This window comes from Sporothrix brasiliensis, assembly GCF_000820605.1.
Source record: "Sporothrix brasiliensis 5110 chromosome Unknown Cont18, whole genome shotgun sequence".
Lineage (NCBI taxonomy): Eukaryota > Fungi > Ascomycota > Sordariomycetes > Ophiostomatales > Ophiostomataceae > Sporothrix > Sporothrix brasiliensis.
Window position 1 is genome coordinate 1738432 of NW_024467137.1, and position 24698 is coordinate 1763129.

The 24698-nt window shown below is 54.6% G+C and overlaps 6 protein-coding genes across 6 annotated transcripts; 4 read left to right on the plus strand and 2 right to left on the minus strand.

Annotated features, from left to right (window-relative positions):
• Nucleotides 1-4262: 4262 nt before the first annotated feature.
• Nucleotides 4263-7028, minus strand: SPBR_01325 (uncharacterized protein; the record flags this gene model as incomplete). Its single annotated transcript, XM_040759636.1, has 1 exon — nt 4263-7028. The coding sequence occupies one exon, from the start codon at nt 7026-7028 to the stop codon at nt 4263-4265; it is 2766 nt and encodes a 921-aa protein (XP_040619483.1).
• A 642-nt stretch (nt 7029-7670) lies between these two features.
• SPBR_01674 (WD repeat protein) lies at nt 7671-9133 on the plus strand (the record flags this gene model as incomplete). The annotated part of the gene is made up of 2 exons (XM_040759984.1): nt 7671-7708; nt 7789-9133. The coding sequence occupies 2 exons, from the start codon at nt 7671-7673 to the stop codon at nt 9131-9133; spliced, it is 1383 nt and encodes a 460-aa protein (XP_040619484.1).
• A 297-nt stretch (nt 9134-9430) lies between these two features.
• On the plus strand, nt 9431-10255 carry SPBR_01977 (uncharacterized protein; the record flags this gene model as incomplete). The annotated part of the gene is made up of 1 exon (XM_040760286.1): nt 9431-10255. The coding sequence occupies one exon, from the start codon at nt 9431-9433 to the stop codon at nt 10253-10255; it is 825 nt and encodes a 274-aa protein (XP_040619485.1).
• Nucleotides 10256-11337: 1082 nt separating this feature from the next.
• On the plus strand, nt 11338-13954 carry SPBR_01349 (uncharacterized protein; the record flags this gene model as incomplete). Its single annotated transcript, XM_040759660.1, has 3 exons — nt 11338-12736; nt 13128-13337; nt 13488-13954. 3 exons carry the CDS (start codon nt 11338-11340, stop codon nt 13952-13954), a joined length of 2076 nt encoding a protein of 691 aa, XP_040619486.1.
• A 2638-nt stretch (nt 13955-16592) lies between these two features.
• On the plus strand, nt 16593-17875 carry SPBR_09080 (uncharacterized protein; the record flags this gene model as incomplete). The annotated part of the gene is made up of 2 exons (XM_040767206.1): nt 16593-16767; nt 16863-17875. The coding sequence occupies 2 exons, from the start codon at nt 16593-16595 to the stop codon at nt 17873-17875; spliced, it is 1188 nt and encodes a 395-aa protein (XP_040619487.1).
• Nucleotides 17876-19328: 1453 nt separating this feature from the next.
• SPBR_01340 (uncharacterized protein) lies at nt 19329-21990 on the minus strand (the record flags this gene model as incomplete). Its single annotated transcript, XM_040759651.1, has 2 exons — nt 19329-20403; nt 20486-21990. 2 exons carry the CDS (start codon nt 21988-21990, stop codon nt 19329-19331), a joined length of 2580 nt encoding a protein of 859 aa, XP_040619488.1.
• Between the last annotated feature and the right edge of the window lie 2708 nt (nt 21991-24698).

The following is a 24698-nucleotide window of genomic DNA, read 5'->3' on the forward strand; positions in this document are numbered from 1 at the left end:
CTCGAAAGCGCTCCTCTTGGGATGCTGTATCGTATTCCAACCTATCTCCAATCGAGACGTTAAGACGGGACTGGAAGGTCAGGGGCTCTGGGACTTCTGGTAAGGTGAGGCTCTATTCCGTGAAAGGGGCATACTAACGGCGTAGGGCTATGCTACAACGACACGTTCCATAAATGATGGAAATGAAGGGACCGTATCTCGTGGCTGAGCAAGGGTGACGATGTACTTGCTTTTGGCCCTGCCTTGTTAGTAACATTAACCAATCCCTGGTGACACTGACATACAAGGCAGCTTGAGAACAGGGTGGTACAATTGGGGACGAGCCCAGAACACTGGACAGACGATTCTGGTGCACTGCCGTTTTGTTGATATTTTCCAGAGTGCGAAGGATAGGTGGGCGGTCAAAGGGACAGGGGAGGGGGATGCCGTGCGTCGTATTGGACGGCTTGATATTGCTATAAGAAGGAGCGATCGGGTGTGACGTCGTCATAACATCCATCGTAGGGAACTACGGGGCAGGCCATTTGTGGTAAGGTAAGTGCGATGCGTAGAATGGAATTTTGCACGGAGTAATATTTCCTTGGCCAAATACATTTGTACTGTTCTTTCCTTATGGCAGGGCATATTCTTCATGTCCCTTCCTCTTCAGAAGTTCGGCTTCGCTTCGGCAACCTCACAATGCAGCACAGTTAAGTCTGGCTGCCGAAATAGGAAGGACATTCGAGCTAATTGGTCCTGCCCTCTTGTGTGCAATATCTTGTCCAAGAAAGGCAGCTGCGTTTTTTCCATGGTCCGCCCCTTCTTGCAAAATAACCCGTGTGCGAACTGGTCCTGCCAGTACTGAGAAAGAGGAGGCGATGGAACAACTCCAAATTATGAAAAAGGAAGGATCCAACGAAAATGAACAACACGCGTTGCACCTTAAGGGAAGAAGGAGCGCAAGGACCGGCGACGACCGGCACAGGTTACATCGCCGTCAGTAACATCTGCCTTTCGTTGCGCCATTCTGCCTAAGAACAAGAAGCCACGCAGGCCCAAGTTCCCGCGCAGCGTATCCGAAATGCTGTGCAACAAAACCCTCGGGCACAGCGAGACCTCTGTTCGGGATGACACAAAAAGGGTTGGCCAGCCCTGGCAGGTCAGCCACCGGCGCCCCCTGTCTTTCTTCCAACAGTTGATCAGAATCGGAGAATTTTCCGTTGACAATGGTGACGAGCTCTCGATCTGTCCGCCTCCGTGCAGCTCTCGTTGGTAGTTCCGCTCTCTACTACCTTGTGAGCCCTCGGCCATGTCTTACGTCGGTACTCCCACACCTGACTCATGGTTTAACGAGAACTGACAACTAACAAAGTAGTTCACAAAAAATGCTGCACGTGTCACACAAAGCCCACGCACCTCAATTCAGCCATCGCACATATTACTACACAACGAATCACACACATTCCTGTCAACAATGCCAGGCCATATTGATGTCGGCAACAGCCCCCACGCTCACTGCTACTGGTTGTTTCCCCGGACATATTCTAAATTCACACGCCCAGATGACAAGCGCTCGGCTTGGTGATACAAAAAGCCACGACGACGAGAAGCAGATAACGCTGAAAGGAGGCTACATGTGACGGCACAGTGGCGTGGATAAAGACAGAAAGACACAAATGGCATACAACACGTCACGGCCATTGCACCCCCATGCGTACCATACCGAAGTCTCGGCTGTAACTGCCCTCCCTTCTGGTAAGATTGCGTCGAGGCTACGAAGGGATCTGATATCGACTGGACATATGGGCCAATTATCTATCAACTACGACATACAACGGAAAGCGATGGACACAAAGAGACACAGCGGCAGCTTCACTCACAAACGCCCTAGCAAACGCCCCAGATCCCAGGTATGCGGTTTGCGTGGTGAATGTTGTGGCCTGTCTGGCACCCCGCCCTCGTTCTAGACAGACATGCACCGCGTGCATTTACAAATGCACGCATGCATACAATCATGTGCGGAGTCGGATGCCCGTGAGCGGTGCTCCCTAGGGAGTTCTCGGTACACAAATCCTTTGAAAACACGACCAAGGAGGGCTGCGTCCGAGAAATAATATACGAACTGCCGGTCGGTGCCGCACCTCGGTAAAGCACTCATTTGTTTTTATACTGTACATGGTACACCCGCCGACTAAGTACCTTGTGGCTGGACTACAAACAATGTGACAAGACGGACTACAATGAGGCAGATACAGCGCCGGCACGGAAATTACGACACGGTTCTCAAAACGTTTGTCCGGCCACGGCTCGGGACATAAACCAACAGCATACTTGCTTGCACGGCAAGCCTTGTCGGATCCCGCAGGTAATGTTGGGAGTAAGAGGCTAGTTCACCGGTCAAGCCTTTAGACTCGGTATGTTTAAAAAGAGAACGGCGAGGGCGGTCCCATGCAACCCCATCCTTCGGCTCTTGGCACTGCTTTTGAGCATTCTTGGAAAGCGACTGGCAGCTCTTCAAATATCAGAGAAAGCTGGTCAAAGTACTGTGGCACATACATTTGGGACCCGACTACAACATAAAATATACAATTCAGTATTCTATGTGCTTGAGCGCAACATGCAACCCATCTCATTAGCGGTCAAAGCTCAATGTTTCATCACCTGTCAACCTTCTTCACTGGAACCCGCGAAGACTAGTTTTGTCTGATCTACCATCGCCCCCTTTCTTCCTCCTCTCGTCACCTGCAGAGGTAATCAGTCCTATGGCTCTCTACCAGGGGCTGTCAACGCTATGCATTTATAAAGTTGTTTCTCTGAGGCTTCTTTTCAAAGTACAATTTAAAACTAACCTCGAGACAATAAATAGGAGAGTACCAAAAATAAACACAAAATTGGTCAATGCTTTGCCCCTGCATAGACTTTTGATTACGGAGTAGCCTGTTTCGGTCTAACATGTAGGGAAGCTGCGGTTATGACACCAGCCCGACAAGAAAAGCGTCGTATTTCAATCAGCTTCTGCAGATATTGACACAGAACGATCGCCGAATCAGCCTATTGACATTGAATTATCTAACAATGGTCCGATGCTCCATACTGTGCTCATATGGCAATGCATTTTCTTGGGTTTCTTGGAGTTCGACATACCGCAGTACAGCATACACCACTCTCCACGATATTGTACTGCATAGTCCCGGGGCCATTATGTCCAATTCGTCCTGCGGATGATATTGTCGGTTTTCTCCAGGACCGAAATGGAAGTTGTCTGTTGGGTCTGCCATTTATACCTCTTTCCCCACTCACAGCCTGGTGCCCTCTCATAAAATAGATTGTCTTGTCAAGTTGCTGTCGTCACCCTACAATGCAGACAGCGTCTCTCAGCTCGCGAGTTTTGTCATGGTACTCCGCATCTATACCTCGGAGCAATAGTCGATCCCGCACCCCCTAATCTATCTTTTGTTTCTCAGCAGGTCATAGCAAACCGGGAACCAACAGGCGGCGCTCCTTACGAAAGATCAATCCTGGACTAAGCTGGGGAAGATAAATAGGCATCCGTCAACAGAGAGCTACTGATACGTCTTGGAGTCTTGGTAAGCGCGGCGTCCGCTATGGGGGAACCGTTTGAAGGAGCAAGAAGCGTATCGTTGGAAGAAGGGTCGCAGGGCGTGGAGATCAGAAGCTCGAACGCCCGTTCCCGAGGACGAACGTCAGAAGTTCCGCCCAGGTTTTGGAAAAGAACCAGGGGCGGCACAGCTGCCCGGTTGGCAAAACGCAAAGTTGCACCGGCAGACGAATAGTATTCAGTACAGATGCTGCAGGACGTATCTTGAGTCGGCCATCACGTCGACTGCACCCGTCGTCTGCAATTGTGTCTTTGTATCGAACGACCACGAGGCGCAAGACGAGGAACGCAAAATCATTTTGGAGCATCAACATGAACAAAACAAGACGAAGGAAGCAAACGGAAATAAAAACAAAAAATGTAAAATAAAAACCCTTGATGAAAAATGAAAACACATACCAAAACAGTACCAAAAATACAACCAACATTCATATCCCGTAACGTAAAGCCATGCATGAAATCACAAAACCAGACAGTGAAACGCCCGAGAACGACTCTTCGTATACCTCGCTTCCTTTGGCCGGTTCCCGGCTCGTTGACCCATGATCGTTCGTCTTTTCGTCTTATTTTCTGGTTGGCCCTGCAGATCAATCACGTTGCATCCATCCCCTAATTTTGTCCAACCGTTTTCACCCACCAACCCCTTGCCCCTTTCATTTCGAATCTACTCGCCATCTTCATCGTCGTCATCCAGCAAGCCCAGCTGGCCTTGCATACGCCGCTCGCCCAGGGCCCGAATCTTGGTGCCCAGTACCGTCCGGCCGTACCGCTCGGCCACCTTGCCGGCAGCCTCGACCATCTTGCCACCGCCATCGCGCATCAGCCGCACCAGCTCAAGCGCGCGCATGCCCCGCTCCTCGCCGGCGCGGCACTCGAGTGCCAGCAGCTGCAGCAAGGTCTTGTCGGTCTCGAGCTCGAGGCGCGCGAGTGCGGTTTTGAGTGCGTACGAGGATTTGGATTTGCCTTCGCCGTCCATGTCGAGACGGTCAGCCAGTTGGGCGGCGTGTACGCCGTGCAGGACAAACGTATGCTCAAGACGGTTGGCGGTCGCATCGTCGTCGGCATTTTCGTCGGCGTCGTCGTCAGCAGCAGCAGCCTCAGTCTGCTTAGGCGCGCGGCCCAGCGGGATGCTGAAATCAAACTCGGACAACAGCGGACGCGGGAAGTAGGGATACTGGTCGCCGCCCTTGAGGATAATACAGTGGAACTTGCGGTCGGCGACGGCGATGGGGAAGTACGTCTCGTGTTTGCGTCCTGATGCCAGACGCGCCATCTGTCGCGTGTCGAGCAGCGGCACCCAGGATGCGCGTGACGGCCGGCGCCAATGCAGCAGTGTCAACAGCGTGCCGGTCGAGTCGTAGATGCACGGGTCGCCCTCGTCGGAAAAGAAGACGGACTGCACCGAAGCGCCAGCAGGCAGCGCGATGGCGTCCTCGTTCTGGCAGATCTCGTCGCGCTGCACATTCTCAATGGTGTACTGCAGGCGCGCGGTACCGTCGGGCGCCATGGGACCATTGCCCAGCGTCCAAACATAGTCCTTCCAGCTCGCACACGTGACGACGGGCGTGCTCTTGGGCCGGTAGACGCGGTAGGGCACACCAAACAGCGTGTAGACGCGCACGTAGTCGGCGCTCGTGACGACAGTGACAAACGATGCGCTCAGCGACATGGCGACGACGGATTCGCCGGCTGGCAGTTTGGTGCGCCAGTCGAGGCGCTGCTGTGTCCAAGACTCGTGTGGGCGGTAAAACACCATGGCAGGCGAAGACGATGGACTGGATCCGTCCCCAGCGCCACGTGGTGGGCACGAAAAGAGTGTGCCGTGCTCGTTGAGGCAGGCCTTGTCGTATAAAAAGGTGTCGGTGAAGTGGAAGTCGCGCTGGAACTCACGGTCGTAGAACTCGACCGTCACAGTGTAGTGGGCGTCCTGGTCGATGGTCCAGACCACGCCCACGAGGTTGAGGCAAAGGTACTTACGGTTGCCGCGCCAGGGCGTCGACCCGGGCTGGAAGGCCGGGTGGTATTGAGGCTGCCACAGCGCGCGGCCACCGGCGCCAGCACCGCCAGCTCGCTTGGCACCCCGGACTGGGAGAAGTCCGCTGTCGCCGTCATGTGGCCGTTTACGGCCACCATTGGCGCCGGCCATGGTGTAGCCAGCGCCGTCGTCGTCCACGACAAAACCGTCGTCATCATCGGCCATCATGTCATAGTCGTCGCCATTCAATAAACTGTCGAGGTCCTCATCGTCGTCGTCGCCCTCCACAGCCTCACGGGCAACCAGGCCCGACTGCTCAGCACCGCCAGCCTTGCGGCTGCCGTCTGGCCGCTGCTGCTGTGGTCGGCGGGCAAGGCCGTTGGCGGAGATCTCGCCGAGCGGGTCGTGGATGAAGGGGCTCGGCTGCGTGGGCAACCGTAGCAGCACGGCGTACTGGGCGGTGATAAAGTCTGGGTAGATGTACACCTCACCCTCGCCGTTTGTAAAGGCTACGAGGTTGTTGGTCGGGTGCCAGGAAATGTCTTGGACGCCGCTGTAGTCGTAGCGGGCGATAACGCTTTGGGATTTGGTCTCCCACAGGAGAATTTTGCCGTCTTTTCCGGCGGATGCCAAGAGTGCGCCGTTGGGCGACCAGGCGAGCGCGGTGATCTCGCCGTCGTGGCCATTTGCAAACACGCGCTGCTTCTCCCAGTCGTGCTTTGAGACGACCTGTATGTCACGCGTAGGCGTCGGCACGGCAAAAGCACGGCCGTCGGGGTGCCAGGCGACCTTGGCAGAGGTGTCGGCTTCCGAGTCCAGGCTGCCGATGATGCCGTCGACCTTGCGAATCAGGGCCGGGTCGCCTTTTGTGTTGTTGTTGTTGTTGTTGTTGGTTTCAGCAGCATCGGGTCCCGCGGCACCAGTCTCGTTCTCGTCGTCCGTCTCGATCAGCGAGTAGACGTAGATGATGCCATCTGTGCAAGACACAGAAACCGTACGACCCTTCGGGTCAAACGACACGTGCTTGGCTGGCCGGTTGTGGGCGCGCAGGTGGCGGACGACCGTATTGTCGTCAACACGCACGATGCGCACTGTCAGCTCGTCACTCGCCACGGCGCACCAGCGGCCATCGGGCGAGAGGGCCACTTCACGCACGGGCAGCGACGTGCGCAGCAGAAAGCTCTCAAAGGAGGGTGGAGCGTCGAGGGAGTAGAGGCTGACGGTGCCATCCTCGGAGCCGGCGACAAAAAACGTGTCGGTGGCGGCGACGCTGACGTTTTGCTCTTGGCAGTCGTCGACGTTGGTGGGCTCGCCGTCGGAACCCGTCTTGAAGATGCGGATGGTGTTGGTGGCGCCGACGGAGATCAGCTGGCGGCCGTTGGGCGTGTAAGCACAGCGAGTGCAGCCGAGGCCATGCGCAGGGCGCGGCCGCGGGCGCGACGCCGTAGCGGACATGGTGAGGAGAGGCAGCAAGACGACTTGGAGACGGACGAAAGCGATTGTAGGAAGACAACGACGAGGAGATTCGACGAGAAACAGACAAGGTCGTCGGTCAAGTTCGTTTGATCGCTTTATACAAGCTCAATGAACTAGGAAATGCCTCCCCAGTGCGAATCAGCAATGCTGGTGATCGGATTGGGCGATGATGGCTGCTTTGTGGCAGTCGACGTTGTCGTGATCATCGTCAGGTGCGGTGTGGCACACGCAAAACAATACAGCGCGATGCTCGCTGCGGGTTGGCCGTGGGGAAGACGCGTCGAGGCGCGTCGCTCGTTAATGGACATTTTAATTGGGGCCTTCCCCCTTTTGGCGCTGGTTGTCGAAATGGAAGGAGCCCCGCCAAAAACCGAGCACTAGGGGAAGGAGCTTTTCGACCGTCGCCTGCCGGGCCGGCTGCCACCTGGCCGCCTCCTTTCTCATAGTCTCCTATTGTCTCTGTCGACACAAACAGGCAGACAAATACGTTCCTAGGCAACCAAATCGGAACTCTTTATTTATACAGAGACCCGGCATTAGATTCTGGGAAGAAGGGAAAGAAGAGGAGAAGAACAGCAAGTAGACTGTGTCCACCTTTCAGTTTCCCAAGAACAGCGCAAAATGCAGACTGCCGATCCACAGCGGTTCTTTGAGACCGAGTGAGTTTGAAAATCAAAATTGCTTCGTCTCAGGGGGCAACTGAGACTGTCTTCTATCCATTGTCAAGATAAACATCCAGAAGAGAACATCCGCTAACAGGCGAAAGCGCCGCCCAGGAGCAGAGGGAGCGCCGGTCAGCCAAGTCGGCAAACAAGTATGGCAGCCCCGTGTTGCTCAAGTCCAAGGTCCTGGCCGTTCTCGCCGACCCAATGTCGGCAGCCCATGTCTTTGTGGCAGAGTCAGCTGGGTCCGCCCGGCGCGTGAACGTGCTTGACGAGAGCGACAACGACGCCAAGGCCACGGCCTATCGCGGCCCAGCGGCACCAGTTACGTCGCTCGCGCTCGGCGGCCCCGGTGGCAAGACACTCTTTGCGGGGTCTTGGGACAAGACAGTCTGGTCCTTTGACCGCGATACGCACCAGCCAGGCATACGGTACGGCCTGGCCGGCGGTGCCGGTGGCGGTGGCCACACGGACTTTGTCAAAGCTGTCGTGTGTGGGCGCCTGGGCGACGAGGATGTGCTCATCAGCGGTGGCGCGGACAAGAAGATTATTGTGTGGGATGTGGTATCGGGCAAGCGGCTGCACACGCTGCAGGACAGCGGGTCGACAACCAAGGGCAACCGACAGAGCATGCTGGCGCTGCAGGATCTGGCAATCGACCCCGTGGCAACGACGCGCGACGAAATCTGGCTGGTCAGCGCGAGCAGCGACCCGCACATTCGCAGGTGGCGGATTCGTCTGGACGGCTGGGAGCAGGTGACGGAGGATGCACAGGACGACGTCAACAACAAGGACGTCACAACAGACCGGCCCAAGAAGACGCTGCTGGCGCACCAGACGACCGTATACAAGGTCGTGTTTGAGGACCACAACTACAGCGGCGGCGGCGACGACGACGATGACAACGGTGAGGATGTCAATCTGTGGACGTCCAGTGGTGACGGCACGGTCAAGTGCCTGTCGCGTCAGCACGGCTTCCAGCATCGGGAGACCGTCGGCAGCGGCAGCAGCACGTTCCACCACGGCGACCACGTGCGCGCCGTGGCCGTGACAGATGCGTGGGTGATAACGGCCGGACGCGACGAAGACCTGCAATATTGGGACCGCACTGGCGCAGCCGATGCTACTGACGACCGGGCCAACGTGCGCTACGCTGCGATTACAGGCCACTTTGACGAAGTGACTGACCTGGTCGTGCTCAGCGACGGACGGCGGCTGTGCAGTGTCAGTCTTGACGGCACAGTGCGGACATGGCCGCTGGTCAAAGCCGATGTCGATGCCCTCGTGAAGCAGCAGAAGGAAGACCGTGCGGCTGCAGCAGCTGGGATTGTCGATGACGATGCCGACAAAATTGCTGAGGAAGGGGGTTTGATGACGGCTGACGAGGAGGCCGAGCTTGCCGCCCTGATGGAGGACGACTGAGTCGAGATTAGGGCGCGAGGCACAAAAGATACAAAAGGTAAAAAACATTTAGATTTTGTTTACTTGAATAAAATCCACAACATGGCATCCAGTAATTACAGTGCATGTCTAGATTTAGTGTGCTCCAGCAATTCCGCAATTTGCTGTTTTAGTGGATGGTGCCTGAGTCGTAGCGCATGACATCACGCCAGCTAATATACGTTTCAACTGCTGTATTTGAACATCCACTTCCGCCTCAAACCACAACTAAACTATGCAAACCTACTCTTAAGCATTTACATAACCTCCGCATTCGCCATGCAGCCGCCAAAACCAAAACCGCCTCCGCGGCCGCAACTGACGCATTTTCTATGCATCCCGCTGGCGACCACAGTCGGCCGGCCACAGCTCGCTGACAGCCTGGCCACATTCCATGCTGACGTGGCAGCTACTGCGGTCGCCATGACCAGCGGCGGCAACGGCGGGCCCAGTAGTGCCAACAACCGGAACGCGACAACGCGCCGGGGCCCGCTGCCGCCCGCAGCACTACGAGCGGTCGGTACTCTGCACTTGACACTGGGCGTGTTGAGTCTGGGCGACGGCGACCGACTGCAGGAGGCTGTGTCCCGGCTCCAGTCGCTCGCAAAGCGGAACGAGGCAGACGAAGGCTCCGCTGGAGGCAAGGACAAGCCCATCTCCATGGCCCTTCGCGGCCTCCATGCCATGCAGCCGCCAGCACGGGCTACTGTGCTCTACGCGTCGCCGGTAGACGAGAAGACGGGCAGCCTTGCCGCAGCAGGCGGTCCTCTTCTCGAGCTCTGCGAGCGCGTGCGGACTGTCTTTGCCGACCTCCTGGTCCCCGACGAGCGGCCATTGCTGCTGCACGCAACAATTGTGAACACAGTTTATGCCAAGCAGCCGCGAATCAGCGGCGGACGGGGAGGAGGACGTGGACGAGGAGGAGAAAAGCTGACGTTTGATGCACGCGAGCTGATTGAGCGCTACGATGACTTTGTGTGGATGGAGAAGGTGCCGATCCATAAGGTGGCACTCTGCCGGATGGGCGCACAGACGACCGCCATGGATGCCGACGGCGCCGTTGTTGATGCAGCGTATCCCGTTGAAGCCGAGGTTCGCATATAAATCTACAAGAAATTGTCTACGAACAGAACATGAAAGGTGGATGGATACAAACGCCATTGGATCGCTGATTGATCTAGGGATCGCAATGGCATCCAAGACGACACATATTCCTCAACTGGATAATAGAGCGGCCACCCTTGACTGCGTCCAAGGCACCAGTTAAATTTGTGAGGGGGAGAAGACATCGAAGCAAAGGCGGAAATGTGGCAAAGGCAGAAGGAGGACGGCTGCATTCGATGGTCCCAAGTTACCTTGCGCCAGGCTGCCAACACAGCTCCAGTAATAGCGCTAACCGATTGTGCATGTGCTGAAAGTGGTGGTCGTGTGTGTACGACATACACGGAGAGAGCTGCTCATGATCTTTGACTGCCAAACATCACTAATATCAGCGATTTCTTTCAGCCTTGTCAGCCTAGGCTCCTTCTGTTTCTATCCATGTCTGTTCCTTCCTGCTCGACTTACAGCACTAAAGTCTCCTCTTGCGCCCTGTGGTTTGTGGTTGCCTTGCCCCGCCGTGGCCTGGCCAGCCGCCCCGTTTGCGCCTTCCCTGTTCCCCACGAATGGCCCGTGTCGCCTACCGTTCGCATGCGAAGACCCACTTTCGTCCTCACTCGCTCCTTCTTGTCGCACACTCAACCGCACGTCGCCAACAGCCTCTCCTTCCCTTGCTGTCCTGCAGGAGCACGTGGGTGACGAGAACCGACAAACCGACAAAATTATTGCAAAATCCCGTCATTTACATCGCAAGGGTTTAAACCTTATCAACCCGCTTCGACGGCCAACAATTGACCTGCATCGCAGCGGCAACGTGCGCCCTCCGCCATTTCGCAAGGGCGAACCCCGCCGTCTCCCGTCTGCACACAGCCAAGCACCCGGCGATCATGCTCTTCGATACCGACGCTTTATGACAATAGAATGACTCTATGAGGCAAACGCCGTGAATCACAGAGACTCGCGGCCCGCCTCGCCTTTCACGTTCTCACGTGCTCTCATCCAAGGCGGTCCCGTCTGGAGAAGACAGTGCCACCGGCACCTCCGATCCGGATGTCGTTGCTGCGCGGCTGGTTGAGAAAGAATAAACCATGCTAAACTCACATCCGGCGGCCGCCACTTCCGCCTCATCACTTACGTCTGCCTCGTCCATCTCGTCTTCCTCGTCTTCGTCGGTCGTCTCCTCCACCTCGGACGTCAACAACAGCGGCGGTACCGCAGGCTACCGTCCCCTATCGTCAATATCCTCGTTTTCTGGAACACCAAATCCACCTGTCACCGTGGCGTCCTCAACAACGCCGCAACAGCCTGGCGGCGGCGGTGGCGGCGGCGCTGCCAGCGCTTCGACAAGCGTGCCGGTCGGCTCGAGCTCCAGCGCCAACCGGAGCAGTAGCAAACGACGTGGCGCCGGGCCGACCGCGGCTGGGGTAGCATCCTCGTCACATGTTCTCCGGACGACCTCGGCGGTGACGGCCGCGGCGGCTTCTACGTCGGGGGCGGGAAGCGGTGGCGGCACCGGTGGAAGTAGCAGCCACAACAATGATAGCAATCAACGCGCCGGTGGAAGCGGACCGCCCTCCCCGCCCAACAATAGCGGCAGCGCAGCAGCGTCTTCGGGAATTTTAATAGCACCGCCGCCCCGTGTTGCTCTCGGTGCTGGAAATCAAAGTACGTCGACCGTGCCAGACCCGCCGAGCGGAACCTCCAGTGGAGACGGTGGTAATAGATCGACGTCTGGCCCAGGTGGCGGCGGCAGTGGCAATAGTGGAAACAGCGGCAGCGGAGGCGGGAGCGGGAGCGGAAGCGCAGGCGGCGGAGGAGGAAGCGGCGGCGGCGTTGGCATGGCATCGTCTGCCAGCAGTAGCAGCAACAGCACCAAGGATGCGCACTTTGTCTACACGGCCAATCACCACAGCTACCACCAGCGGCAGCATCACCACCACCACCATGGCCACCACAGCATATCGTCTTTGGCTTCGTCGTCGTCGTCCGTGTCCGCAGCAGCCACGGCAGCTTCGCTCAATGCGGCCGCTGCGTCCGCGCAGCTTGTCAAGGAAAAGGACATGCGCATCACCCAGCTGGAGCGCGAGTTGCACATTATGGAAGCCGAGTTCACTCGCGAGCTCGACAAGCTTAGCAAGGCCGAGTCAGAAGCCGCCACATTTTGGCAGGCAAAGAATAACCGCCTGCAGCAGCAGCTCGCTCAGACAGATACCGAGAACCAGCTGCTACGGGCCGAAGTGGAACTACGCGAAGCCGAGCGCGCCGAGCTACGGGCCGGCTGGGAGGAAATGCAGCGTTCCGCGGTTGCACGAGACGAGGAGGCAAGGTCGCTGCGCGAGCAAGTCCGCGGCCTCAAAGAATGGGTCAGCACATCTACACGTGCCGGCGGCCAGGTGGCTAGCGACGAGGTCTTTGGTGACGGTATGGCACGTCTGGCCAACGGCGTGCAGAATTGGGTAATTATGCACTTTCGGCGTGCCAAGTTGGGTATGTAGATCGTGGATGTGGTTGACTTCCGTGCATTGTCCTACCCGATCCCTTCCTTTATCCCTATTCTATTAGTCCACTCGTCCCGTCCACCAATCCTTCTTGTCCGTGCCGTCACCAACCAGTCACAAATGTCCCTTCGCACCAAATGCACTGTTCTGTGCTACATACAGCAGAGCCTCTTTTTTTTTGTTTTCCCCCTTCCGCCTGCTCATTTATTGTGTTTCTTCGACATGAGGCTCTACACAATCGACCGTCGTATTTATCGCGTCTTTTCCGTCCCCCCTCCTTATTCGTCCCTTACGGTGTCTACCAATCGTATATCTCAGAAGTCCCCCGACAACGGATGCTAACCAAACACCCTCTCTCCCTCCCTCTATCCTCCATACAGATACCGACAAAGCCAGTAAGAATGCGCGTGAGAGCCTCGCACAGCTCGTGCCCATGTATGACGATCTACGGCATTCTGCCAAGCTGCACTTGCTGCAGTCTGCCGTGTCACGGGTGCTTGTTGATTTGATTTTCGATGCCTACTTCGTCGGTCTTCCACCGCAGCAGGCCGCACAGCTCGAAGAGGTAGAATCCTTTTTAAAACCCTTTGGTGAGTGATGCGCACTGCCGGCAAATATTTTCTGGCCAATGCTTTCTTTGTCTCCCCCCACACCCTTCTCCCCGTTTTTATTTCCACGCGGTATTGGTACTCGTCTTCTTGCCGTTATTCTTTTTCTAACTGAGCTTTTCAAATCTGCAGCCGGAACCGCCGAGCCGATCAACCAGTGGCGGGCGTTGACCTTGGACATTGTCAGCAAAGACAGTGCCCAGCAATTGCAGGCGGAGACAACGCGCGTGGTCGACCAAGTCGTAACGCGAGTTAACGACGTGTTGGATGCCATAACTGACGTGCAGCGCACCGATGCGCGCGACCATACCCTACGGCAGCTTGTCACCAGTGCGCTGGAGCTGGCACGCCTTCTCGTGATCCAAAAGGCTGTCTTCCGCGTAATTATGCCGTCCATCGTGCCGCACCAGCAGGTCCTTTTTGATGCAGCTACCATGGAGGACATTGGAGGCGAGGAGGACGATGACGACGGGCTGTCACTACGAGAGATTGCGTGTGTGACGTTTCCAGGTATTATCAAACGAGGTGACGAGACGGGCAGCCACCTGCAGTACACCAACGTGATATGCAAGGCAAGGGTACTGTGTGCTGCAGAATAGCAGCACGGAGCCCAACGAGGCAGGTGCAAGCCATCGTGCAGCGAAGCAATCGTGCGTGCAGTCAGTCCAGCTGCAGAGCCATGCAGGCAAATGTCCAACCAGGCAAACATGTGTGGGCAGACGGCGGAGACCAACAACGTATGTAAACAAGTGCATAGAGTAAAGCCAATAGAGCAGTGCGAAAGAACCAGGCTCAGCTCCCACGTAACCATGAGAGATCTTTGCAAATGGCAAGGAGCCGCTGTGAGGGACTGAACACGCCGGGGACGCCTTTGCTTCCTCTGATTTGTTCCCCGATTTCGTATCCCCAGATTTCTTGGCTTTAGAGATGCCACTCTTTCTTGTTGTGCGTAAAACCATATTCCCCTCTCCACGAGTTTCTTATTTTGTTCTCTTACCGCTTCAGCCCGATGCCGCCCTCCATGGCCCAACTGTGCTGGCGTGACACACACAACGCATTTGCGTCGAAGGCCCCAACATGCGGCCGGCAAGAGAGCTAGAGCACCAAAACCGGCCCCCACCTCTCATTTTCAAAACTGCCTGCGGCCAGGTTGTGTGCTGCGCCGCCGCGAGCCAGTTTTTGTTCCTCGGCAGCTGGCATAACACTGGAACGCTGAAGCCAAAGGAGCATCCTCAGAAGGGGGAAATGAGAGGCACAAAGAACCAGATGACTTGCGGCCGCAGAGGGATCAGAGCCCCCTTTATCTTCTCTCCGCCATTTCTCCGCGTAGTTAGTCTCTCCCAAAAACGATTCGTCATCTCAATGACTGTGGATGAGGTTGGGGGCGGGGCAAACGGCTGACTGCCACCATTTCGTTCTTCGTTTCGTTGGTTGATGCCGGAAATCCACTCAACAATCTTCGTTGTTTGATACCGACCTATGGGGGTGTATGAATCCTGCATGGCTTGCTGCACGCGGAGAGCGAGAGTGACCCTCCACTGAACATGGTGCTAGAGAACCAATGATCGAATCCGAGCCAAATAAAACAGAGTTGGGAGAAGACAGGCCTCGGGCTTTGCGAGAAACCAACTCGAACTATTGCTGTGCAGAGCCGCACGTCATTTGGGATGCGGTGGCCAGCTATTGTATCCCCCTCTTTTTTGGTCTTCAGCGGTCCGCCCTGGTACTTGTCTCCTTCGAGCGAGATGCCGCCATGTTTAATGCGGATAGCAACGTGACAAATGATTGATTTTGCATGGAGTGGGTCTTTCGAGAGGCCGGATGGTGCTACCGAAGTGGATTTGGGTCGTTATTGTTCTTATTGTCGTCTTATGCTGGATGCCCGTCATCTTTGAGTTGTGCTCTTGACGGTCCGCGCCGCCCATTGCCAATAAATTGCAGCAGTGCCGCACCTGCGAGTTATAACGTGAGCCCGTGGATCGATATAGCAAGTGAAGGGAAAATGTCGGTGCCTACTAGGGGGCTGGAGCCGAGTGCGAGGCTACCTACATTCAACCAGTATCACTTGGAGGAAAAGAATGCCGTGAATTGGGTATCTTTTCTTGTCAGCTTTTCTTGTCACATGGACGCGGTCCATGGCTCGTTGAAGGTGTGTCTGGTCTCGCTTGTTTTGGCTCGAACGTGTTCCGTTGTGATTCGAGACAAGGTGCTCTTGAGCCGCAAACATTGTAGGAAGGGAAAGACGATCTTCTGTTATCGGCCTGTCGGCTTCGCACTCCTCGTCCTCGTTTTCGTCATTCCATTCTATCGTAGAAGCCGTGTGGCACCAAGAAAATAGTTGCAAGAAATTCGTGTATGCCATAGCATGCAAAGACAGGAAGAGCTAAACGTATCGTCCTTTGCATCTTAGCACGGCGGCCCAACCCTCTGAGGTTCGTTCTGCCACACGAAAATGAGTCCGTGAGAGCTGTAGGGAGCCAAGCAAATCCCCCCTCCCCTCAAAAAAGGAAATAGAAAATAGAGCGAGGCTCATCCTTGAAGGGGGTGGCATTCATCTCCGCTGGAGTAAAGCGATGACGGAGTGTTGGGCTGTGGGCGAGCTTTTGCGTGCCTGCAAAGAGATTCTTGTCGTATCGCAAGTCGTCCTATCAGACCGAGAGCCGCCCAGCCATCGCGGCGTCGAGATACGCACCCTCAAATGTAGCCAGTATGCAAGTTGTAGGCGGTGAAGAGAAGGGTGTGATGATCGCGTTGTCTTCTTGTTGAAATGGAGTATGAATTCAGTATAAGACTGGATGTTTCCGAGAGGAGGCTAGCCAACGTGTAAGTTAATACATGCCGCCTCCACTTTATTTCTTCGAATAACATTGGTAAGTGTAAACAGGACACCTTCGTCGGGCCCTAAGCGGCCGTTGGTTTCGAATCGCTGGAGAGAAAGTTGATCCTTCGACTTCCTTGTGGGATACCTGGGTCTTTCCATCGTAGTGGCTGTAGTCAAGTCGGTCCTGTGTATATATTTCCGGCTCCGTCCTGATCAGTTTCGGTTCAATCTCGAGCCTCACTTTATGCCCAGGCATCCATATCCCGCCATCCTCACCTTGTCTGAATTTGCTTTCACATATCAAGTAAAATATCGTGCCCTTCGGAGTCCATTTCGGTTTTTGGCTCTGTTCCATTCACCTCCTAAGAGCCTCCTATTGAGACTTACACTTGTACGAAGACACTCATCTTTCTGCAATGGCACCAACAGGGGACGCGCCCGACGATCAACGGATCGATAGTGGCCAAAAGGACGAGGAAGAGGAGGAAATCATATTGGACGATACTTGGACCGAAGACCAAGACTCGGTCTTTGCCGATCACAGCAGCGTTGCCGCCACGATGGACGCTTCAGACACACCTGACACCGCAGGTACGTTCTCTCCCCGAACCAATCCCCCCTTCCCTAAGCGATATTCTGGTTCTAAGTGCTGGTCGTTAACCTTCTTTGCTTTTCTGCGAATAAAGAGATGTCAACGCCAAACAACTCAATTGGCTGGTCAGTGCCCGATGACACGTCCACGGAAAACGGAGACTTCTACGTCAACGAACCCGTGTCACCGGGAAGTATGGGAGATAATCTGTCGGTCTCAGACGACGGATACGTCCGGCCGTATGCCAATTCCATCAGTGAGAGTCCACCTCTGAGTGGCGTAACTGTTCTGGAGACAAACGTTATCCAGCAAGCCAACGGCGGTCATGCTGGTTTGGAGCCCTATCATATAGTCGGCTACCGTTCGCCGAGCCCTATAGCAGACGACTCCCGGAGCCTTGGCAGCAGACGGTGGAGCATGTCCAGCGCGTCCAGCACATCCAGCACGTTCAACAACGTGGTCGACACTGTCGAGACCGCGCAGCCTGTTGAGGATGCTGCTTCCAATGTTCTTCCATGTGAATTTGCCTTCACGGACTGTGACTACAGCGCTCCGTTGGCATATGAAAAAGAATGGGCGAGCCACCATCAATCCCATCTAAAAGGGAAGATACCCAATCAATGTTCGTGCTGGTTCTGTGGGAAGCTGTTCAATGCCGAGGAGAAAGGGCGGAAGAGAGAAACGAATTTCGAACGTCGCATGCTCCACATCAGTAACCACTATCGCGAAGGCGATTTTGGGGACGAGATGCGTGCCCGTTCCGATTTGCCTTTTTTGCAATACCTTTACCGAAACAAAGTCATCAGCAAAGAAGCATATGCGATGCAGAAGCAATATGAACAGGAGCAATCAACCAGCTATCTACATGACGATGCCAGGTATGCTGCCAATGGCAGCTATACAGGCGATGGCCATTATATCGACAGCATGGTCTCAGGAAATGGCCGCGAAGACATACCTGATACCGGTGGGTTTGTTGGCGACGACGGATACTTCCATGATGGCGACGACTACCTCAGAAGTCGAGACGGCGATAGCAAAAAGGGCGCCAGGAAACCCGACAAGAAAGACGGTAAGAAGAAGGATGGCCACAGGAAGAAGAGGTGATGCGACGTGTGCTTAAAAGATGAGAGGTGAGAATTGGAGAAGAGAGAGAGGACAATGGAAGAATCGGAGAATGGGAAGCAGAGGCGGTCATACCTGCCTCTGTTGCTTCCAGCTCGCAAGGCTGCGACGGTCGCACCTGCCAGGTCATGGTGGTGATCTGGCGGTGTATGAAGTCGATTTCCTCTTTTGGAAACAGCGGTGGGCGGCCTGTTTGTTTTGGTTTTCCCCAGTTCACCCCTTTTCACCCCTTTTCTACGTTAGTTCAATTCGTATTGTGTACGGTTCTTTCCTTGCGCCGACGTTTCTGATTGTTCTTTCCTTCGATATGCCTCATTTTATTTTCGCTCACTGCTCTTTCCTTTCTCGATTTTGCTTCGCGCTTTCGTGCAATGTCCTCTCATTTCTTAGCCTTCCTCTTTCCCCTGCCTTGTTCCTTCCCACACCTAACGACGCCATGACTTGTTTTCACTTACCTCTTTCCCCAAACCCCAACATAGAGCGAGATACCTTCTATTTCCTTTTATTTCCTTTTTTATTTAGCAATCTGGCACGTGTTTTGGAGGAGAATGAAGAATGTAAACTTGGATGTCTTCCCCTCATTCGAAAGGTTTGAAAGAGGACATGGATAGCAGCGCAGTTAAATATAACGACGATTTGATTTTGTAACACACTTTCCATGCGACGTCACAACACTTCTTCCTTGCCTTGCGACCCGCAATTAACTGTTGGGGCGTAAGGCGCTCCTTCTCTTTTGTTCTGGCCCAGCTCTTGCCGAATTTTACTGAGGCGAGAGACCAGTTTCATTTTTGGGCATAAATGGCAAGGCCGAGATGCAACACTTGTCTGCATGGAGAACCACAAAAAAACATGCACATTCGTCATTTTTTCAACTTGTCTATATGGAGACGGTCGAGGCCTTTCAAAAATTCTAAGGTATTGTCATATTGTGGCCTGCCACGTCGGTTGTCTTGCACATCGCACAAATCGGGGAAGGTGCCTTGTCGGGGCGCACCTGCTGTTTTACTCGGATAACAGGACACCAAGTCGATACAGCACATAAATACTACTCGGGAAGGAGGGAACCAAGTAAAAGTTTGTTCCTGCTGTTTCTTTTCAGGTGAGATTATCGCCAGGAAGGAGCAATCCAGACGAATACGTACAAAGCTAAAAAGGGCAAAGTGCCTTATTTGTATCGTCTTGTACCTTTCTGTATCTTCGAAATGAAAAATAAAGTGCGTATACCAAACCTTCCCACATCATCTTTCTCCTTGCTACTCAGGATAAAAGTGCACTTTCTGCCCTCCTCGCCATTCACATTGCTACGCTAATATGCAAACTAAACAAGAGACAGGATGACAGCCTGGACAGAAAAAACCGAGCAAAACCAAAAATAGCATCCCCTCTCTCCGCTTCTCGTCCTCACCTCTCTTTTCTCTCGTTTCCAGTCCTCCAATCAGTGGAAGTCTGCCTCAACACGGCCATAGCGGACTCCGTCGACCTTGAGCTCGAACCCTAGCCCGGCACTGTCCACGACCATTTCCAGGGTAAAGTCGAGGTTGTCAAACTCAACGCCGCGAGTCGTCGTCAGGCGCGTAAAGAGGCTTCGCGGGACGGCGCTAAGGTCCGTCGTCAATGTACAGACATGGATCAGTTTGCTTCCATTACCGTCCGCATCATCGCCGTCACCGCCGCCGCCGCTGCCTCCCAGATTCTCACTACTACCGTTGTGAGCACCACTCTTTGCAAGCGCACCACCGCCAAACCCGCTGCCGCCGCCTCGGGTGTACGAATCTGGCGGTTCGTCGGCAGCACAGGCAATCAGGTCGTCCGTCACAATCAGCGACTGACCCGGGCGGAAGTTACGGGTGTAGTGGAAAGCAATGGGTGACAGGGGCGAGATGGAGTCGCCCTTTGCAATGTGCCACTGCATGCGGTCGGACACCATCCACCGCTCCCAGAGCGGCGACCAGTAGCGCTCGCTGACCGAATGCTTCGCCTCGTCGTAGACGGTGGCATACGATGTGCCATAGTGGAAGCGCGCCCGCCGGGACAGCACCATGCTGCCTTCCAGTCCCCGCAAGACGGCACCACGGACAACGGCTGTCCAGGCATAAACGGGCTGCATGACCTCGATGGGCGGAACCAGAACAGATCCGTTTGCAACGCCGTCGCCAAGACTCAAGTTGGCAATGTCCAACGACGCAGCTGCCGCATGCGTGGGACGCTCGCTATAGGGCGGTGGTGGCAGTTGTGACGAGCCAGTGCCATGGCTGGCGAGCCCATCCATCAGGTTGCCGCGGAAGTGGTGCTTCAGTCGCCTGTACAGATAATCGCTCTGGCCAAAGCCACCGACAAGAATGATGCCGGATACAATGCCGCCCTTTGCACGCAGCTTGTCGACTTGGCCCTGGACAAGATCGCAGACCTCTTTGACGATCGGTTCGAAAATCTCCAACACCTGCTCGGCTGACATGACCAAGAAACCGGAGTCAAGCCCAGCCTCCTCATCATCGGGCAAACCGGGGAACCTGGTGTCGCACGTCAGCATAGGCCGCCCAAAGCAAAAACCACGGGGACAAACAATCACAACAACAACAAAAGGCCACTTACGGAATGTTGACTTCCTGGTGCTCGTCCTCGTTAAAGTTGCGCTTCACAAACTCCTCAAAGTATCGCAGTCCCATCTGCCAGGTCTTGCTTTTCTTCGTCTTCATTTCGTCGAAGCGGCTCTGGCCAAGTCTACGACACACATGCTCCTCGAAGCGGTAGTTGAGGAACGCGCTGCCACACAGTCCGCCCGTGCCCACGGCCGATTCCTCCACACGCAACGGCTTCAACGAAATGATTTTGTACGCAATCAGGTCGACAGTGCCTCCACCGCCGTCGCACACAATAAAGTTGTCACCGACATTGAGGTGGTTGGGCTGGATGGCCTTGAGCGTGTACACGGCGGCGGCCTCGGGCTCACTGATCATCTGGATGGACGAGCGGTCGCCCATGCCCGCGCGCTCGGCGGCCAACAGCGTCGTGTTCTTTGCGGCATCGGACCACACGGCAGGGCAGGTCAGAACAAAGTCTACACGCGTCGAGGCCATAAAGGATGCGCCGTAACGCCGCGAGAGCGTGTCCATGGTGTGCCTGTAGACCTGGGTGAGATAGTCGGCAACAGCGTCGACCACCGTCTTCTTGTAGCGGCTCAACTGGGCGGCGGTCTCGAGCGGACTGACATAGAACGGCAGCTTTTGTGTGCGGTCGAGAAACAGCTTGATGCAGCGCAGCCGCGACTCCTCGGGCTTGAACTGAAATCCCCATCGCACCGTGGGCTCTGTGCCCGGTGGCGCATCAATTGGCAGGTCATAGGTCATCTCGGTCGGCACCTTGTCGGAGGTGATACCGTTGCCGCCCGGCCACGTTTTGATAATCTCAATGTCGTCGGGCATGGGTGTGTACACGGCGGCGACTCCCGAGAACGTCGTGCCAAAATCGACTCCCACAATGAGACGGTCCGTCGGTGGTGTGAACTCGCGAACGGGTTCACGGACCGGGCCATGGATGGCTTCCGCTGCCGAGGGCGGGTTTGGGGTGCCCGAGCTGGCCGGATTGGTCACAGCGGCGCCAACGGGTGCGCCTGTGGCTGCTGCTCCTGCTGCGGCATTGGCAGTGTTTGAGTTGGAGTTGGAGCGAAAGAGGGAGGTTGTCGACGAGGAGGCCGAGTTGGCGCCACCGGGTATTAATGAAGGTGCCGGGCCCTGCGACGTCGGCGACGTTGGCGAGTAGACGGTGCCTCGCGCGCCAGCCTGGTTCGCTGCTAACGACGCTGCAGTCAATGACGTTGGTGTCAACAGCAGCGAAGACGAGGAGGACGTGGAAGCGTGGACTCTTGGTGGTGGGGGCGGAGGTGGCGTTGGTACTGTATGGGCAGCTGCTGCTGTTGTGCCGGCGACTGCTGCTGCCGACGCCGCGGCGGTATTGTGTATTGGTGGGGGCGGCGGCGGGGGTGGTGTGGGGGTAGAGACGGGCGCCGAGGTGTACGTCGCAAAGTAGTTGCTCCGTGTATCTCGCGACCGCTGCGCCGGCGGTGGCGGTGGTCGCAATGGCCCGCCGTTGTTGCTCATGGTCGGAGGGGCAGGGAAGAAGAGAATCGGCTTTGAGGGGGGCGGGGCAGCTCCGGCGTCGCTCGAGTCTCTTCCGGGGTTGAAACGGAGCACAATGTGCGGATGAGGCGCCAGAGGAGCGACACACAAAACTGGGTAAAGCGCACGGGAGTGAGTGTGACAGTACCAGCGACAATGAGAGAGACAAGGAGGTGAGCTCGGTGAGGTTGAAGGTATGGGTCTGCCCCTCCGCTATTCCACCACTAAACTAAGCCGTCTTGCGCTGTATTGACAACCGGCGACGATGTATGGTGAGGAAGGTTTTGTTGACGGCCACGGTTCCGGTATGGGGCGCAAAAATGAGATCACCAGCGCTGGAAAGTCGAATTGTGTCGTGAAGCCAGGTTCATGAGACGTTAAAAGGAAATGAAGGTAAAGGATCATCGACCAGGAAGGGACGGGGAGGTCAGTGCCTACGGTTGTGCCTTCCGTGGCATGTGTAAAGCTAGGCTGTAAAGATCAGAAAAGAACTGGGCAGATTGACCAGGCTGACTGGTGGGGAAGAGGAGAATTGGCGGGGAAAGCGCGATGGAGGTGAAAACCCAAAGAAAGAGGATAAAATAAAACTAAAGAAAAGAAAGAAAATAAAAAATACAAGAACGACGAGAATCACAGAATAAGAGAAAGAAGCAATGCGAACGTGAGTCGGTATGGTATTACCAAGACCATCGAGAAAAGCGCGTGCCTAATTGTCCCCAGTCATTTTTCATTTCTCTTCTCAGACGGTTCTGCGAATTGCACGAGAATAGAAGGCTGATCGCGGCCTTGCAAACTGTCCGTCCTATTACCTTTTATCGCGTGCCGCTTTTTGGTGCCAGGCACCCGTTAAAAATAGTGCGGATTGGGGCCCGCTCCGCCAAAAGAGGGGAAAGCAAAGAACCAACGAACCAGGGAAACAGTACTGTTTCCGAACCTTACGCGATAGCTTCGTTTTTGTTTTGTTGCTGCCTGGGGTCTAAAAGGCAGGGAGTGAGGAGCTTCCCGTCCGCCTGTGCCAATCCTTTCCTTCTTCACTTAGCTTCTTCCAACCTCGCGTTGACCGAGACGGTCTTGAAACTACGAATTACATTGGCCTCGCAAATGTAGGCTCCGCGTCGATAAGGTTTTGTTTCCATCCACTAGCTCAAGAAGTTCGACCTTTTTGTTTTTCCATACTTCATAGACAAGGTGGCAGACAATCCATTACGCTGACCTCGTGTTTGACCTTCAGGATGAGAGGCTGCGCCGTCTTGGGGTCTAAAATGACAGGGGTCCAGAAATGGGCGGCGCAGTCGCAAATGTATGGTAAGACAAACGAGAAGGCTGAGACTCGGCAGGCTAAGCATTTTGGGCTTTGCGTTTGGATTGACAGCACAGCCTTATGACAAAGGCACAGTTTCAAGTATGGACTTCGCATAGTACTTATGGTACAAAAATGTTCATTTTTTCAACTAATCAAAACATAGCGCCCAGGCCTTTTGTTCCCGAACATGCATTTTGCAGTGGAAGTATATGAGTAGATGCGTCCCACGGAAAGGAACGGTGCCAAACGTGACAGGATTCGTTTCTTGTGCCGTTCCTTTTGACACCGATCCAGCCTCATCGAGTATCACTCTTATGCTTCCAGGTACCGCGCAATATAATAAATATATAAAAAGTATGAAAACAATGGTATAAAGGGGGCTGTTAGAGGGGCTTTGCGAAAAGAATAACACAGGAGAAGACGCGAAGGTCAAGAAAGGGGGTTGCGAGATACAAACTTGTAGAAGGTCTGATAGTCAACAATAAAAGCAGAGTAGGCTGGGAATGACCCTCCCGGTAGATATACCGGTTATACCGGTCCGGCGGTCAAGGTAGGAGAGCATAGGAGTGAGCGGGCGAAAGAAAATGGTCGAGCCATCCAATGTATGCAACTGGGGAAATGTACAACATCTAGTAAAAAGCGATTAAACAAAGGAGAGATTGAAAGCACTGCAAGTGGACGAAAACGAGAAGAGTGAAGAACCAAGGGGGTATTATGTAAAGCGTCCAATTTTCTAGCGCTGGTAGGTTGCTTTGCGGATAAGTGTAGGTATGAAAGCCAAAAAGCCAAAACAATAAACGTACTAAAAGATTGTAATAAAAGATCGCCATGCTGTTTGTAACTATATGAAATCGGGGTCACAGACACTGCAGAACCCGTTTGCCAGGCCCCGTGTTCGATTTCAAAGGGTGGGGGTATGTATGTGCGGTTTGCGAGAAATGGAAAGAAGCAAAAACGCGGCAGCTCGACAACGTCGACCCGGCAGTCTATATACGTATGTGGAACGAGGGGAAGAAGTAGCACAAGGCGCCGGTAGAGATCGAAATTGGACGAGGTGGTTTCCACAAGTCATCTCGTCTATCCCAGGAAAGAAACTTAAAACAGGTAGAAAATGAAAGTGAAAGAAAGTCAGAAGAGATAGCCCGCAATAACACCGCCATATGACTGGATAGATGACAATCAATGAAAGACAAGAAATGGGAATGAATGTAAAGCAAAACGACTTTTTGTGAAAGTGCTGAAACCCGCCACGACGAGAAAACAAAAAAAGGAGCTGAACAAATAAGCGAAGGCTGAATATAAATATAGACAAAGGAAATTAAGTGGTAGTAAGGTGGCATAGAATGAGCAAAGAGATGGGGTTTTGACATCTTGTTGGTATCGTCCT